General features: G+C 31.8%; 1 protein-coding gene across 1 annotated transcript in view; it reads right to left on the bottom strand.

Moving 5' to 3' along the window:
* Positions 1-13,454, bottom strand: part of TMPRSS15 (transmembrane serine protease 15) — a 142,367-nt gene extending 128,913 nt beyond the window's left edge. The window contains exons 1-3 of the mRNA XM_051990586.1: positions 13,310-13,454; positions 11,360-11,490; positions 6,653-6,720 (exon numbers count right to left, since the gene is read on the bottom strand). Of these exons, the coding sequence (XP_051846546.1) occupies positions 6,653-6,720; positions 11,360-11,490; positions 13,310-13,454 (344 nt within the window). The remainder of the gene's footprint in view (positions 1-6,652; positions 6,721-11,359; positions 11,491-13,309) is intronic.
* Between the last annotated feature and the right edge of the window lie 2,640 nt (positions 13,455-16,094).

The raw sequence follows: 16,094 nt of genomic DNA, 5'->3' as shown, positions 1-16,094 counted from the left end.
GACCCCAACCCTAGTTCTCTAGAAGCTTTAATTTCATGAGAGATATAGCAAAATATGAAGAATAAATAAGGGTAAAGCACATGAAACAAAATAAAATTCAGAAAACATTAAAAGAGATGATAAATAATAGGCAGTATTTATCAATAACAATAAAAAAATTAGTCTTTAAGGAATCAGAGACAAATCAATATCAATACTAAATAAATATATGCATAAAATGCCATAGCATTTTAATTCACAAATAAAAAGTTAACACAATTGCAAAAAGACATATATAATAGCATAATAATTGTGGGGGCTTTCATTTTGCTCTATCAGAATTGAACAAATCTAACAAAAATGAATAAAAGAAAAAATATGGACTTGAACAAAGCATTGAGAATTTTAGAGTTAAAAGCCATATAGTGGAAAGTGGGAACAAAATAGTGGAGTAAAAGCAGGGATATGACACAATGAGCTATCCCAAATTCCTCTAAAAGCAATTTTATAATAATGAATTATGGAGCAGCAGGACCACAAAAAAATGGGGTGAAACAATTTTCCAGCCCAGGTTGGCAGGAAAGGTCTGTCTCACTAGGATAAGAGTAGAACACAGTCTAGTACAGGATGAACCTGGGAAAACCAGCAGCGGGACTTGGAAGAAACCGAATCAATAATAGCTGTTCTAGAGCGCTCAGTCCACAGATGTAATAGTGTTTGACAACTGGTCAGGAGAAGATTACAGAGGATCTTTTGCTGGCACTGGGTCAAGACTTTGTTGCATTGCCCAATACATGGTTCTGAGTCCTAGGGCAAGATCACTCACAAACTAAAATGTGAAACTATGTGGGAACAGAGACCCTGATCACAGTTCTGGGGTGGAAAAATGTGATTATGGTCATTCACAGGCTATAGTACACACCAGAAAAGCAGTGATCACAGCTCTTCTTAGATCATAATATTTGGAGAGAATTTAAAACTTACCTACCACCAGAACTAGTTCTGAAAAAAAAAAAAAAAAGCTTGAGACAGTGACCTCACTCCAGTTGCAGGGCCCAATTTTAACATAAAGATAAAAGTCAAGAAAAAGAAGGCAAAAATGAGCAAACAGCAACAACCCCTTGGAATATTTTATCCAAATTCTAGAGCTACCAGGTCAAAGAGAAACTATTGCAAGCAGAAAGAAAGAACTAATTCAAATATCATGGAGTAACAGTCAGGATAATACAAGATTTAGCATATTCTAAATTAAAGGATTGGAGAACTTGGAACATGATATTCTAGAGTGCAGCAGTTCTAGAATTACAACTAAAAATCTCTTACCCACCAAAACTAAGTAAAATCCTTCAAAGAAAAAAAAAGGACAGTTAAATGGAAGACATTTGTGGTAAAAGACCAGGACAGAATGGAAAAATTGACTTTCAGATGCAAGACTCAAAAAATGCATTAAAAGGTGAGCAGAAAAGACAAAGCCAAAGGTATTCAATAAAATTAAACTGTTTACATTCCTACATGAGAACATTATACTTGTATCTTCTAAGAACGTTGTCATTATTAGGGTAGTCAGAAGGCACAAGGTGTGAGATGGCTATGATGGAATGATATTTTAAAAATAAAAACAAAGGTTGATAAGGAAAGATGCACCAGCAAAAGAGGAAAGGGAGAGATAATAAGAGGCAAATTATGTGACATAAAAAATGTTTTTACAGTGGAGGGAAAGATGGGAGAATTGAGGAGAAGCACTTCAGTCTTACTTAGCTGGTACAGAAATCTAGCTTACTGTACAGGAAAGTAGAAGGTCATAGGGATAAGAAAAAGGGAAGGAATGATAGAAGGGAAGGGAGATTGGGGGTAGTAAAAGTCAAAAGCAAAATATTTTTGAGAGTTGACAAGGTAAAAAATATGAGAGAGACTAGGATAAACGAGAGAGGAGAGAGGTTGGAGGGAAATACATAGTAATCATTACTATGAAAAAAAATTACAGCAAGTTTCTCTGATGAAGACTTTATCATCCAGGAATGTGTGGACCAAATATTAATTAAAGAGATAATAATCATGGGGAGGTAAAGTGAATTTCATGGGGCAAAATACCAAAATTTCTGGGGTACATTTAAAGCAGTTCTGAGGAAGAATACATATACATACATATGTTTGAAACCAAAAGTTACCATGATATGCAATGATAAAACACTAGCAACATTATCTATTTATATATATATATATATATACATACATACATACATACATACATATATATGAATAAAACAAGAGTATCTCCCTTTCTAGTTATTTGATACAATCATACATATGCTAGTAATAGCAATAAGAAAAGAAAAATACTGAAAACTCATTAACAGAAACAAAGAAGAGACAAAGTAATTCCCATTTCCTGACATATATTGGTTTACTTAGAAAACAAACAAAAAAATTGATTAGCAAAGAAATTGAAATAATAATTCCTGTTAAATACAACAATAAAATAAATTCACAAAAATCAATAGCTTTCAATATAGTGAAAACAAATCCCAGGAGTAAAAATAAAAAGAGAAATCTCATTCAAAATAACTATAAAATGTATAAAACATCTACGATTCACATTACCAAAGCATACTCTAAAACTGTATTGCTACAATTATGAAACAATTTTCAAAGAAATAAAAAACATTAATTAAGTGGAGAAAGATTCATCCATTAAGCCTAAGTTGGGTTAATTTTTTTTAAAAAAGCAATTGTATTATCTACATAATAAGTTGAGGGGAAAATTTCAGATTTAATGATATACCATCAAATTACCAAGAGAATACTTTTAAATTCTAGACAAAAAAAAATTCATTTGGTAGAACAAAATATCTAGACTCTTCAGGGAGATTATTTTAAAAATGGGAAAAAGAAAAAAGAAGGGAAAAAAGCACTTTCATATCTTAAATTATACACTAAAGTAGGACTCAACAGAAATATTTACTACTGATTAAAATATTTAAAAGTAGATTAGGGACAAACTAAATAAGACAGAGTCAGAAAAAATGGGGGCCTAGTTTGTAATATATCTATTGATACCCAATAATAAATTAGGACAAGAATTCCTTATTTGACAAAAATTTCTGGGAAATTGAAAAAGTTAGCAATAATAATAATAATTTTTTACTTGTGTGGCTTAGGTGGTACAGTAGATAGAGTTTGGGGTCAGGAAAACTTGAGTTCAAATATGACCTCAGACACTAATTGGTTGTATAATACTGGCCAAAGTGTTTGTTTCACTTCTCTCATCTGTAAAATGAGCTGCAGGAGAAAATGGCAAACTATCCCAAATAGGGTCACAAAAAGTCACACAAACTGAAATAATGGAAAAACAACAACAGCAAAAGATTCATTTAGCACCTTAATGTTTGCAAAGCACTATACATATTATTTGATCAAATTTAGGCCAACAAATTACACTATATATTACAATAATCATTTCCTTCTGTTCTTAAACAGATAATGATAATAAATGATATAAAATGATAATAAAAAGATAAAATAGATAATTTTAATTATGTGAGATCAAAAAATGTTGAAATGGAAATACAACTAGGTTCTAAAGGACACAGTTGATAGAGAGAATGTTTTTGCATTCTCTGATAAGATTCTGAGATCCAAAATATACAGTGTCATCTGTCAGACTGGCTAGAATGACAGGGAAAGATAATGCAGAATGTTGGAGGGGATGTGGGAAAACAGGGACACTGATACATTGTTGGTGGAATTGTGAACATATCCAGCCATTCTGGAGAGCAGTTTGAAACTATGCTCAAAAAGTTATCAAACTGTGCATATTCTTTGATCCAGCAGTGTTTCTACTGGGCTTATACCCTAAAGAGATACTAAAGAAGGGAAAGGGACCTGTATGTGCCAAAATGTTTGTGGCAACTCTGTTTATAGTGGCTAGAAGCTGGAAAATGAATGGATGCCCATCAATTGGAGAATGGTTGAGTAAATTGTGGTATATGAATGTTATGGAATATTATTGTTCTGTAAGAAATGACCAGCAGGAGGATTTCAGAAAGGCCTCGAGAGACTTACATGAACTGATGCTGAGTGAAACGAGCAGAGCCAGGAGATCATTATATATTTCAACAACAATACTATATGATGACCAATTCTGATGGACCTGGCCATCTTCAGCAATGAGATGAACCAAATCAGTTCCAATGGAGCAGTAATGAACTGAACCAGCTACGTCCAGCGAAAGAACTCTGGGAGATGACTAAGAACCATTACATTGAATTCCCAATCCCTATATTTTTGCTTGCCTGCATTTTTGATTTCCTTCACAGGCTAATTGTACACTATTTCAGAGTCCGTTTCTTTTTGTACAGCAAAATAATGGTTTGGTCATGTATACTTATTGTGGATCTAATTTATACTTCAATATATTTAAATCTCCTGGTCATCCTGCCATCTGGGGAAGGGGGTAGGGGGAAGGAGGGAAAAATTGAAACAAGAGGTTTGGCAATTGTCAATGCTGTAAAGTTACTCATACATATAATCTGTAAATAAAAGACTATTAAAATAAAATAAAATATACAGTGTCTTAAAAAATAGTCTGCTGAGATTGCATTATCTTTTAGACTATCCCATGAAACCCCAGGAGTGACATTTCTCCTCTGCCAAGACAGCAACAATGATCTTTTTAAGTACTCAAATACCCACAACACCCCAAATAAGTACCCAACTTTTCATAGAACATCTCTCTTCACTCAAAAGAGCATTTATCCATGGAATCCTCTCACATTATCTAAACAAGGCTTTCCTCCACGCACTCTCCTTTCAATCCTTGCCCCTCATTCCTCATTTATCTGTAGGTTATTCTTTTCTTATGACCACAAGAGTCACCTTCTCCTCACTGATAGCTCTCAATTTGATCTGGTAACCCCACACTACCCTCTATCACTTGCTTCCATTCCCCACTTTCATGCACACTCCTATTTTATAGCATAGTTTCAGTAAAAGAAAATAAATTCTTGATTCATCTATAGAAAAGATATTTTTAAAGTTCTGTCTTATGGGCCCTAGTCCATATTTTCATTGTTACCTACACTTGAGTTTTGCCTTCACCCATTGCTTTTTGCATATTTAGAAAGATATCTTTTACTTAACTCTTTGCTATCACTGGTTTGTTATTGCTGTTCTTGGCAGCTATAATCTCACTCCTCTTACATTCTGTTGTTTTGGATGTTCAAGAAGCAAATAATTTCTTCAACTGTGGTTTTATTTATAAGAATGTTTCAAATACACTTTTGATATTGAATAACCATCTTTTCTTTATTTTTCATTCATGGTTAAGCTCAGATTTGCTGGAGAGGGGGGTCATCCTGAGCTATACCTATAATCAATTTTTTTGGAAAATATCATTGTATTCTCTAAAACATTTTCAGATAGATGCAGAAGCTTTTTATATATTCAGATGTTTTAAGCAGTTCTCTTGTATTATTCCCTATATTGTGATGTTAATATTTTTTGTCTCATCATGTCCTCTTGGGAGAATATGATCTTTGGATCCTGCTCCTTGTCTTCTACATCAGTATGTTTTGCTTGAATAATAAGCGTATTTTATATTAATATAATTGGTTTTTGCTTTTCTTCTATATCATCCTTTACTTATGGGTATTTGCATTTTTTAATCCATTGTTCTCAATCTTGTTTCTTTGAAGATTTGCCTTCTGATTCCCATTTTTCTATTCTCCATCTCTTTTCCTGTGCAGGTCATAAATTATGCTCTCATACTATTAGTTTCTCCTTTAAACTACTTGGGAACAGCATGTTAAGATTTAATGTTCTCTTTAAAATCCATGTCATCCTCTGTCTTATCAAATATTGAATCATTTTCTTTGCTTAGTTCATAGATTCCTGAAATTGCTTATTAGATTTTTAGGCCATGATTCTTTGTGCTATTGACATTTTCCCTATTGATTTATATATTGATGTTTGAGATTTCTAAGTTCTCTCTTTCCTGGGATCTTTGGTAATTTCTATATTTCCTCCTGTTGCTCACTCTCTGACTCCCTCCCTCTGGTCATAGGTTCCCTAGGGGCTAGATCTCAAAGAATCTGACTCTTCTCCTATGATGAATAATTCACATTTCACCATCCAAATGTCTGCCCCAAGTAATTTCTGTGATGATAGACCTATATCTAACTGGATGCTGAGTACTTCTTTTTGCTTAGTGGAGTGTCACACAGACTATCCACACATGGTATATTGCTCTGGTGTCCTATATTGCTCCTTCTGTTTCTCAGTTCTCTGGTCACTGACAAGTCAGAGATCTCCCACATTGAACCTACAGGGTTGCTTTCAGTAGCTTTAGAGATCCTAAAGCACTAGAAAGGAGGAACAGTAGGAAGGTAGGGTTAAATTTTGTTGTTATCATATGTGTCAGGTCTTTAGGTTTAGGAGAGAAATGAGAATTATGAAAACTAAAGCAGAAGGTTTTTTTTTTTATTATCAATGGAAGAGGCAGGATGAGGTAGGAGGGCTAGAAGGCAGATTATTATTGACTCAAAAAATTTATATATATACATACATATAATACACACACTCACACACACAGAATCTGTACAAACTGAATCATATTTTCCATTAAAACTCTCAGCAGTGACTACTTCAATCTTTAGAAAAACTGAGATGTACTTACTTGAACTGCAAAACTTTAGAACCTTTGTATTCATCCTTCAAATGACTTGTTAGAAATATTTCATCTACCTATAAAAGTAAATACATTACATTTAGTATTTAATTATACCTCTTTTGTGATCATGCTCCGATCTGGAATTATGGTACTACTTGATTAGGAAAGTTAATAATCAGTTTTATGATTAGAAGTTTGATAAATTCCTCAATGTGATGAGATTATAGGGAATAATTCATTGCTTGGAGGTAAGAGGGGTTTAACCATTGAGTACAGGTAGGACCAGAGAGACCACTTATTGATAGACCATAAGAAATCTAAGATGATTGGATGATGAAGACTTAAGGAAATTCATTTTATGGGCAGCCATCTTTGCCCATTTTATGAAAAAAGCAGGCTTTGATATTGAAAAAATATCAAAGTTTACCTGTTTACCATTTTTTCATTTCTCTCTTGATCTCAGACTTTTTTTTTTAACATGTAGACAGAGAAGATTGCAATAACATGAAACTGTATTCTGGAGTAAGAAAAAGATTGACCTGTACTTGACTTCAGTGGCAACTATTTGTCCTTCCTTATGGAAGAGAATCATGACATCAGGGAAGTGATGGCATGATATTCAAGTGAATTGGATTTAAGTGAAGGAGGACTGAGCAAGATCACTATACACAATTTCTTCTTCTTGCACTAAACTAGAGAATGATAAAGTGAATGAGAATGAGCAATGGGAAAAAGAAAGATGTAAAGGCAGCAGATGTCATGTCCTCAGAGATTGGGAAAGATGTCTCTGTCCCATTGGATTCTGCATCTCAGTCAATCCTCAGGCAAATTAAGAGGGCTTCTGACACATTAGAATGTGCCTTCACCTATCAATATAATCCATAGACATAGTTGTTGTTCCTCTAGGGTCCCAAGTTTTAGAGTTACAAGGTTTGAGAATGATCAACTCTGAGAGTTTGAGGATTGGACCCTCCAGAAAAATATACGCATTTTCTGATGCAGTGAGCCCCTTGGAAAGAGAAGACAGCAATCCTCATATTTCTTGCATCATGTCTCATTTGGAAAGCAAGATCTTTAGGTTGCTCAGATAATACAAAATTAATGGGAGGAGAAATATTTCTTTAGCAGCCTCCAATGTGTATTTTCATTTTGAGGGGAGTTAACCATAGAGTTGCCTTATAAGTTTATAAGGGAACTGTGTATGAACATGTGACAGAGAAGCATTTTGCAAGAATGAAGTCCTGGAAGCAACACCAAGTTCAGTTCTCTTCTGTACAAGGTGGAATGTTGATGGGCTGAGTACTTTAAATCTGGCAATATCTGATAATGAGCTTCTATGAATCCTTTTTTAAGTGTGAAATAAAGGATTATAAATTTATATGTATTATAACTAAAAGAGAAAGAGAATGAGAGAGAATGTGAAAGTAAAACAGAGAGGGACAGCTATGTAGCTTAGATGATAGAGTGTTGGACTAAAGTGAGTTTACATATGGCCACAATATTTATTAGTTATACAACCACAAAAAAATCAATGTTTCCTTGAGGATAAAAGATCTTATTTCTCAGGGTTGTTATGAGGATAAAATAGGATGATATTTGGAAAATCTTAGCACAATGCCTAGCACAAAGTAGGTGCTAAATAAGCATTAACTATTATTATTATTATTTTGTTGTTGTTGTTATTAGTTAATGAACATGTGATACATTGAGTGTTTATGTAGGACTTAGTCATTCTATTGCCCACATTTGGAAAGATTTAGATATGAGCTATATGAGTATAATGGGATATTTTCTTTGAGCAGCTCCAGGGGGGATAAGCTAAAATGATTTAATAATCTTTTGGGTTTACACTTAATATAAACCTAGTCCATGAGTCCTAGTCCATGAGCCTTTGGGTCACAAATTATACTTTTAAATATCCTAAAGTAGGAATCCCTTCCAAACATCTTTAAAATAACTCTTCAAATCAATTTTTGGAGTAGAAGAATCAATTTTTTGGATTTTAAAAAAGTCCAGAATGAGCTATTTTTCCAGACTAATTCAATTTAGATGGCTGAGAGTTCTGTGAAACTTTCCACTTTTTAACTGTGGGGGGCCAGCCTGGAGCAAAGGCAGCAGCATCAGCACTAGGAGAAGGAGTGGGTCATAGGGATGGTTGTGATAGTGGTAGTGGTAAAAGCAACAGCAGTTTTGAGAGTTCTTAGCCCAGAAGAAAAGGGGTCAAACAATTGATGAGAAAAAGATTACGGGCAACTGTTTTCTATCACTGGTTTTATCTGATGCTAAATGGAAACTCTATTACTGGTACGTAATTCTGGGTCAAAGTTCCAGGATAGAGAGGAGTATTTATGGTTGGTTACTAAAAGAACAGGAACCCTGGTCTCAGTTCCAAAGCATGAAAAAACAATAGCACTTATGACAGCAGGACAGCAATGGATGTAGTCAAAGTTCCAGAACAAAGAGGAGCACTAGCACTTAAATCTTCGGGAAAACAGGGGTTCTTCCTACATAACAACTATGACACCAAGCAGGAAAGCAGTGCCACATCTTTTCACAGATCACATGACCTTGGAAGCACCAAAAATTTGCAGACTTCAAAACTATCTAACTAATTGCACTCAAGGACAATAAGAATTTCTGGAAGTTAAAGTAAAAGATGAGTGATAGAGAAAAAAAAAATGAGAGTGATAAAAGGAAATTATGAGAAAAGAATTAACAGCTTGGTAAAAGAGAGACAAAAATGGTGGGAAAATACTTTAAAAATCAAACAAACAGAATTAATCTAAAAGAAAAATAGATGTAAAATATCACTGAAGAAACTAATTTCTTAAAAATTAAAACTTGGCACGTGGAAGCTAATTACTCCATGAAATATGAAGAAACAGTTGGGATTTTTTAAGTCAAAAATATGAAAAGAATAGAAGAAAATGTGAAATAACTCATTGGAAAAGCAACTAACATGGAAAATATATTAAGGAGAGATAATTAAGGAATTATTGCACTACCTGAAAGTCATAATCAAAGAGCTTAGACATCATTTTTCAAGAAATTACAAAAAGTATCTTAGATTAAGAAGGTAAAATAGACACCAAAAGAATCATCAATCATTTCCTGAAAAAGAAATGAAAATGAAAACTCGGAGGAATATAATAATCAAATTTCAGAGTTCCCAGGTCAAGAAGAAAAGTATTTCAGTTATCTTGGAACCATAGTCAGGAAGACGAGAGGGCTTGGAATATTTTATTTCAGAAGGCAAAGATCTAGGATTGCAACCAAGAATAACCTACCTGGAAAAACTGAAAGGGGGGGAAATGGATATTTAATAAAGCAGAAGACTTTTCAGCATTCCTGATGAAAAGACCAGAGCTGAAGAGAAAATTAGACACATATAACACAGAAAGATACACACAGAGTTAAAATAAAGTGCTGAAGTAGAATCTATTATGCTTCAGCTGAAGTTAAAGGCAGGAGTAGCTGTCATGAAATCAGACCAAAAAAAAAAAAAAAACCCAAAACAGACCTAATTAAAAGAGATAAGAGGAGAATTTACATTTTACTAGCCATTTAAGTGATATCCAAAATTTTTCCAGCTAATTTCTCTGATAAAAATCTCATTTCCTCAAGGAACCGAGCCAAATTAGAAGTAAAAAGAAAAACTATTACCCAAGTGGTAAATTGTTAAATGATATGAACAGATAGTTTTTAGAAGAAGAATAAAAACTATCTATAATCACATGGAAAATGCTCTAAATCATTACTGAAATGCACATTTAAACAACTCTAAGGTCCCACTTCACACCTAACAGAAATGACAAATGCTGGAAGAGATGAGAAGAAAATAGGTGCACTAATAAATAGTTAGTTTGAGTTATGAATTAGTCTAAACTTCCTGGAATACAATTCAGAACTATGATAAAAGGGCTTTAAAACTATGCATACCATTTGACCTAGAAATACCACTACTAGATCTAAACCTTAAAGAGATAAGAGATAAAGAAAAAGTAAAAAGGATGTATAAATACAACATTATTTATAGCAATTCTTTTTGTGGTGGCAACAATTTGGAAACTGAGGAAATGCTAATCAATTAGGGAATTGTTGAATAATTCTGTCAAATGACTATGCTATATATATGCCAATAAGAAATGACAAACAAGTGTTTTTAGAAAAAAAGACAAAACCTATATAATTTTTGCAAAGTGAAGTGAGAATGAGGAGAACATTCTACATAGTAACAGCAATGTTGTGATAATGATCAACTGTGAAAGATTTGACTACTCTGATCAATGCAATTCCAAAGAATTTAGGATGAAAAAATGTTGTCCACCTCCAAAGAGAGAAATGATAAACTCTGAGTGCAAATTGAAGCAAAATTTTGTTGCTTCTTACATTTTTGGCATGTTTTGCATGATTTCACATGTATAATTGATATCACTTTGCTTGTCTTCTCAGGAGGAGAAAAGGGGTATAGGGTACGGGAGTGAAAGAAAATTTGTAATTTAAAATCTAAAAAGAAAAAAAGGTTAAAATAAATAATGAATGTCTAAAAAAATGTTTCTAAAAAAGAAAAAATAAATATCCTAAGGTAATGTAATTGATTTATCCAAATCTCCTTTAAATTCAGAAAGATAACTTTATTATTATTTTGATGAATAATTAGATTATTATCTGCTATATAATGTTAAAATAACTAAAGAGATACAGGAGCCTTACCATTTGTTGAAGGTCATAAGCAAGAACTTTGAAATCAGTTGATAATTTGTCTTCTAAACTTGGAGTATATGTTGCTCCAGATACTATTTTAAACATTCCTCTGGCTTCATGACTCTTGCCAAATATAGTATCTAAAAAATAAAATAGAAATTTGAAGCATATTAAAAAATATAACGTACATTTTAAGAATGACCATAAATGTGAATAACTATTTCTTTCAATTACAAACTACTACTTTAAAGGTTAATCATGATCATAAATGATGTATTCAAATCCATAAAATATCTCATTTTCTTATCATCATAATAAAATATTAAATTTTTAAAAATATACTTTTTAGTTTTCACTATTTTGTATTCTTATTAAGTCAGAGGCTTACTTGATAAACTTCTTTTTTGTTTTTGTATTTAAAGAATAAATAATTTTGCATGGGGAGACAGCGAGGTGGCACATTGGATGGAGTGCTAGGTCTGCAGTCAAGAAGACACATCTTTCTGAGATCAAATATGGGCTCAGACTACTACAGACTACCACTCAGAACTCCTAGTGTGTGAATCTAGACAAGTCACTTAATCCTGTTTGCCTCAGTTTCTACAACTATAAAATGATTTGGAGAAGAAAATGGCAAATCACTCCAGTATCTTTGCCAAGAAAACCTTAAATGGAATACAAATTTGAACATGAATAAAAATGATTTCACCATAACCAAAAAAATTTTTTTACTTGTTTGGTAACAGGTTTTAAATCAGAGGAACCTGACTTTTCTGTTATCACTTTCTTCATCTGTCAAACGAGGGGGGTTGGATTAGATGTCCTATTTATGTCTTCTATATTTTCCCAAAAATACACTAAAAAGAGTATTAGTGATTCTTTAAAATTCTTATATCTAGAATTGCATACATATTTATATTTCCTAGATTAAGTTTTGCTCTAGTGAAATATATATCCTGTGACTATAATTACAATATTTAAGTTAACCAAGAACAAAGAACAAAATCTTTATTAAAATTCAGGAATATTATTCTGATTACCTAAAGGAAAATAACTTTTAGTAGTTGAATTTTTATATTTTCCAAGTTATATAAACTTGTTGAGGTTTCCTATTCCTCTTAGTCCTGTATGTTTTAACAGAAAACTCTAATTCCATAAGCATAGCTCCAACAGTTTTTTTTTTTAAGTTATTTTTAACTCTTGGATCATCTCTGTATCCCTTGGTTCAATTAGTTCATATTTATTCTATACCTGTTTTTGCTCAAAGATACTTTTTATTTGTTTGCATAATGAGTTTTTTAATTGCTATAATTAGTCATAAGTTCATAAAGTTAGAACTTCATAAACCTCAAAGATAATTTATTCTAATATTTTACCAATGAGGAAATTGACATTCAAAAGAATTTAAATAATTGTTCCATGTCAATAACTTGTCATATGTACAATGTTCTCTTAACACTACAGCTAGGATTTGATTCCAGCTTCTCTGAATGTAATACAGTACTCTTTTTTTTTTAATCACATTATACCACATTTTCTCAATCCTATTCATTACTATACTGCAGAAAGACACAATAATAAAATTTTCATTTTAAATTATTTAGCACAGATAGTTAATAAAGCTTTTACATTTGAATGAGAAAAATTAAAGATTATAAACCTTAAGGTATGCTAAAATTTATTTTTATAAATATTGAAAATTTATACTATTCAGTTTTACTTATGTAAGTCATTCTTCTAGCCCTTACTATCTGGATTAAAGTTCATGTTTTATGAAGCTTCCTTATTTCCCCAGTAGTCTATGAGGAAAAATGTATTTCATAAAAACATGTAGAACAATATAGTCCAATATAGAACAATACAATGTAGAAAATGAAAAAAAAAAGTCCCTATGCAATTGAGAACAAAATGTCAAAAATTCTAAGGAAATTTAATAGTACTTAATTTTATATCACTTACCTTCTCCAGATTCCTTGATTGCTATCCAGGAAATTGTAATTAATCCACTGCTAATTAGAACCAAAAAGACAAAAAGAGATGTAAGCAAGACTTCATAGTCATTTAAAAAACGACATTTCAAAAGTGAGAGTTTTTTCACTCTCATTTTAATTTTATAAAATTAGGATCAGTTCCACTGAAAAGAAATGCAAATGGGTTTGGACGATCACCTTTAGCAAATAGGAAAACATTTCAAATGGAAAGATATTTATAGAAGTTTGTCAAAGTAATAAAAACATTAATTAGTGTTTCTTAGTTGCCTTTCTTATATCTATAATTAGGGAGCTTTAGCAATGCAGTTAATCTTTAGGGAAATATCCATGAATAATGAGAACTCTAAGGCTGTAAATGTTAATTATTGGCATTGTCTAACAACATACTGTTTGTAGACGTGAACAGTTTGTCATTTAAGAAGTACTGAACAAAATATGAGATTCATGTTAAGCAGTACAATGTTCTGTAATGATTAGTGATATTGCCTAAGAGATCAACCTTTTCACCCCTGACTCAGACCATTATTCTTGTATTTGTTGAATTCTCTATGGGTGATCAGAACTGTACAGCAGACTCAGTATACATGTTTAAATATAATCACATACATACATATACATACACATACATTTGATATTTTTATAAATTTACTATACTGTATATATTAATTAATTAACCCTCCAGTTTGCCCCTTTATGGTTACAAAGTCTCACAAACATGAGATTGAGGTTCCAATTCAAAGCAATTAAAATGACTAAATCATTTTACAACAATTTGATGACTTAAAGGTAATCAATTTATATGTGTCTTTGAATCTCAAAAAGACAAAAGAACAAAATACTAATTGCTATTTTAAGAAGCATAATAAGGACTAAATTATTTTATTATATATGTATGGAAATATATATATATTTCTATATCAAACTACTATATGTGGTCCCATATCTATCTGAATTGGATTATACTAACAAAAAATTAAGAGGGAAAATATAGGCACATACAGAATGATGGAAAAATGAGATATGAAAGCCCTATGGATGAAAATATTAGAAAATATACATATCCTCAATATCACATTACAAAAATGATTATGTGCTGACATAAAAAGCCAGAAATAACAGCCCTTGTTAAGGAAATATTGGTCTAACTTTAATCTATTAAACCTATACCTCTGATCATCTTTGCCTCTCTTATTTTGTTAATGTTGTATAATTATATGTATATAAATATATATGTATGCATATGTTATAATATACTATGCTATTTTATTATCATTAAATATTGTAATTTAAATTATTATAATATAAATGCAGATTGATAAGATTACAGACTTGATATTTTTCAACTTCATATGTGCCCTAATAAGTTACAAAGATCTTTGCACACTATGTATTTAGTAAATATTGTTTAATTCAATATAATGAACCATATATTATGAAATTGAATTTATATTTTATTTTTTCAAATATTTGTATTATGAAATTGATGAATATCAAAAAACAACATTCCCATTTGCAAAGGAAAACAGAAAAAGAGGGTCATATATGAAATCATGAATTTTTATAAGGTATAGTTTTGTTTTTTAAAGTCTATAATAAATATAACATGTCAATACCAAATATTGTCTGTTTTTCTGGATCCCCTCCTGTTGTATCCTGTGTATTTTTAAAATATTTTAATGAAGCTATTTTACTTTTGGTTATCCTTTTTTATTTTCACTATCAATCCCTGCTCCCTGTGTAGCTCTTCATCTTCCCAAAGCAATAGTTGTTCCTTGTCATAAATAAGTATAATCAAGTAAAGTAAATCTATAAATACTGAGCATACCTAAAAATGCTTTTCATTCTGTACCTCTAGTTTATGATGTTTGACATGAATTTGGAAGTATAATTCATCATTAGTCTTCTGGAGTCATAATAGATATACTAGGTCCTTTGATCGGAGTTCTTAACTCTTTTAAAACTTGTTTTTAAAAACAATATTTTTGTTCCTGTATAAATTGTTCTTTTGGTTCTTCTCACTTCACTCTACTTCAATTCATACAAAGTCTTCCTAATTATCTAATATATTTTCTTATATCTTAAGTTATTAAAAATCCCCATTACATTCATATGCCACAATTTGGTGAGCTATTTAAGAATTGTTGGGAACCCACCATATTTCCAGTCCTTTACTATAACAAAACATATTGCTTTGAACATTTTTTAACATATAGATCCTTTATCTCTTTGATATCTTTAAGCATCATGTTTCCAGTCATTGAGTTATTCATCTTTACTGCTATGGATTTTTGTGCTCCAAGGTATACATTGTCCTACCCTGTTTCCTGTGCATTGACCAATGGGGGATACTTTACCCTTCATTGATATTCTGACAAACTGGTGTTTAATGACCAGAACTCAAGCTGGCTTACTAATGTTTTCCCTGATGGGTTGCATTCAAACTTTCTTCAAGCTTATTTCTCTTTTTGTGCAGTCCTAGACATGATAGAGGAATGTATTGCTATTTCTCATTTTTATTATTGATCATTGCTCTTTATGGTGAGTTTTTAGATAGCTTTGTCAGAATGTAGTGTTCCTCTACAATACTCATGTCACCAGTTGATCATTGCATTTAAAGAGGCAAGGAAATCAGTAGATTTAAATTTAAGTATGGCCATATACTAGGTTTTGAAGGAACTATTCTTCAAATCTCCAGAGTTTCACATTTCTGGTGATGGATTGTTGCTGTTTTGTTTTTGTTTTTTGTAGAAATT

This window comes from Antechinus flavipes, chromosome 3, assembly GCF_016432865.1.
Source record: "Antechinus flavipes isolate AdamAnt ecotype Samford, QLD, Australia chromosome 3, AdamAnt_v2, whole genome shotgun sequence".
NCBI lineage: Eukaryota > Metazoa > Chordata > Mammalia > Dasyuromorphia > Dasyuridae > Antechinus > Antechinus flavipes.
The sequence above is the reverse complement of the archived record's forward strand: the minus strand, read 5'-3'. Positions and strand labels throughout refer to the sequence as shown.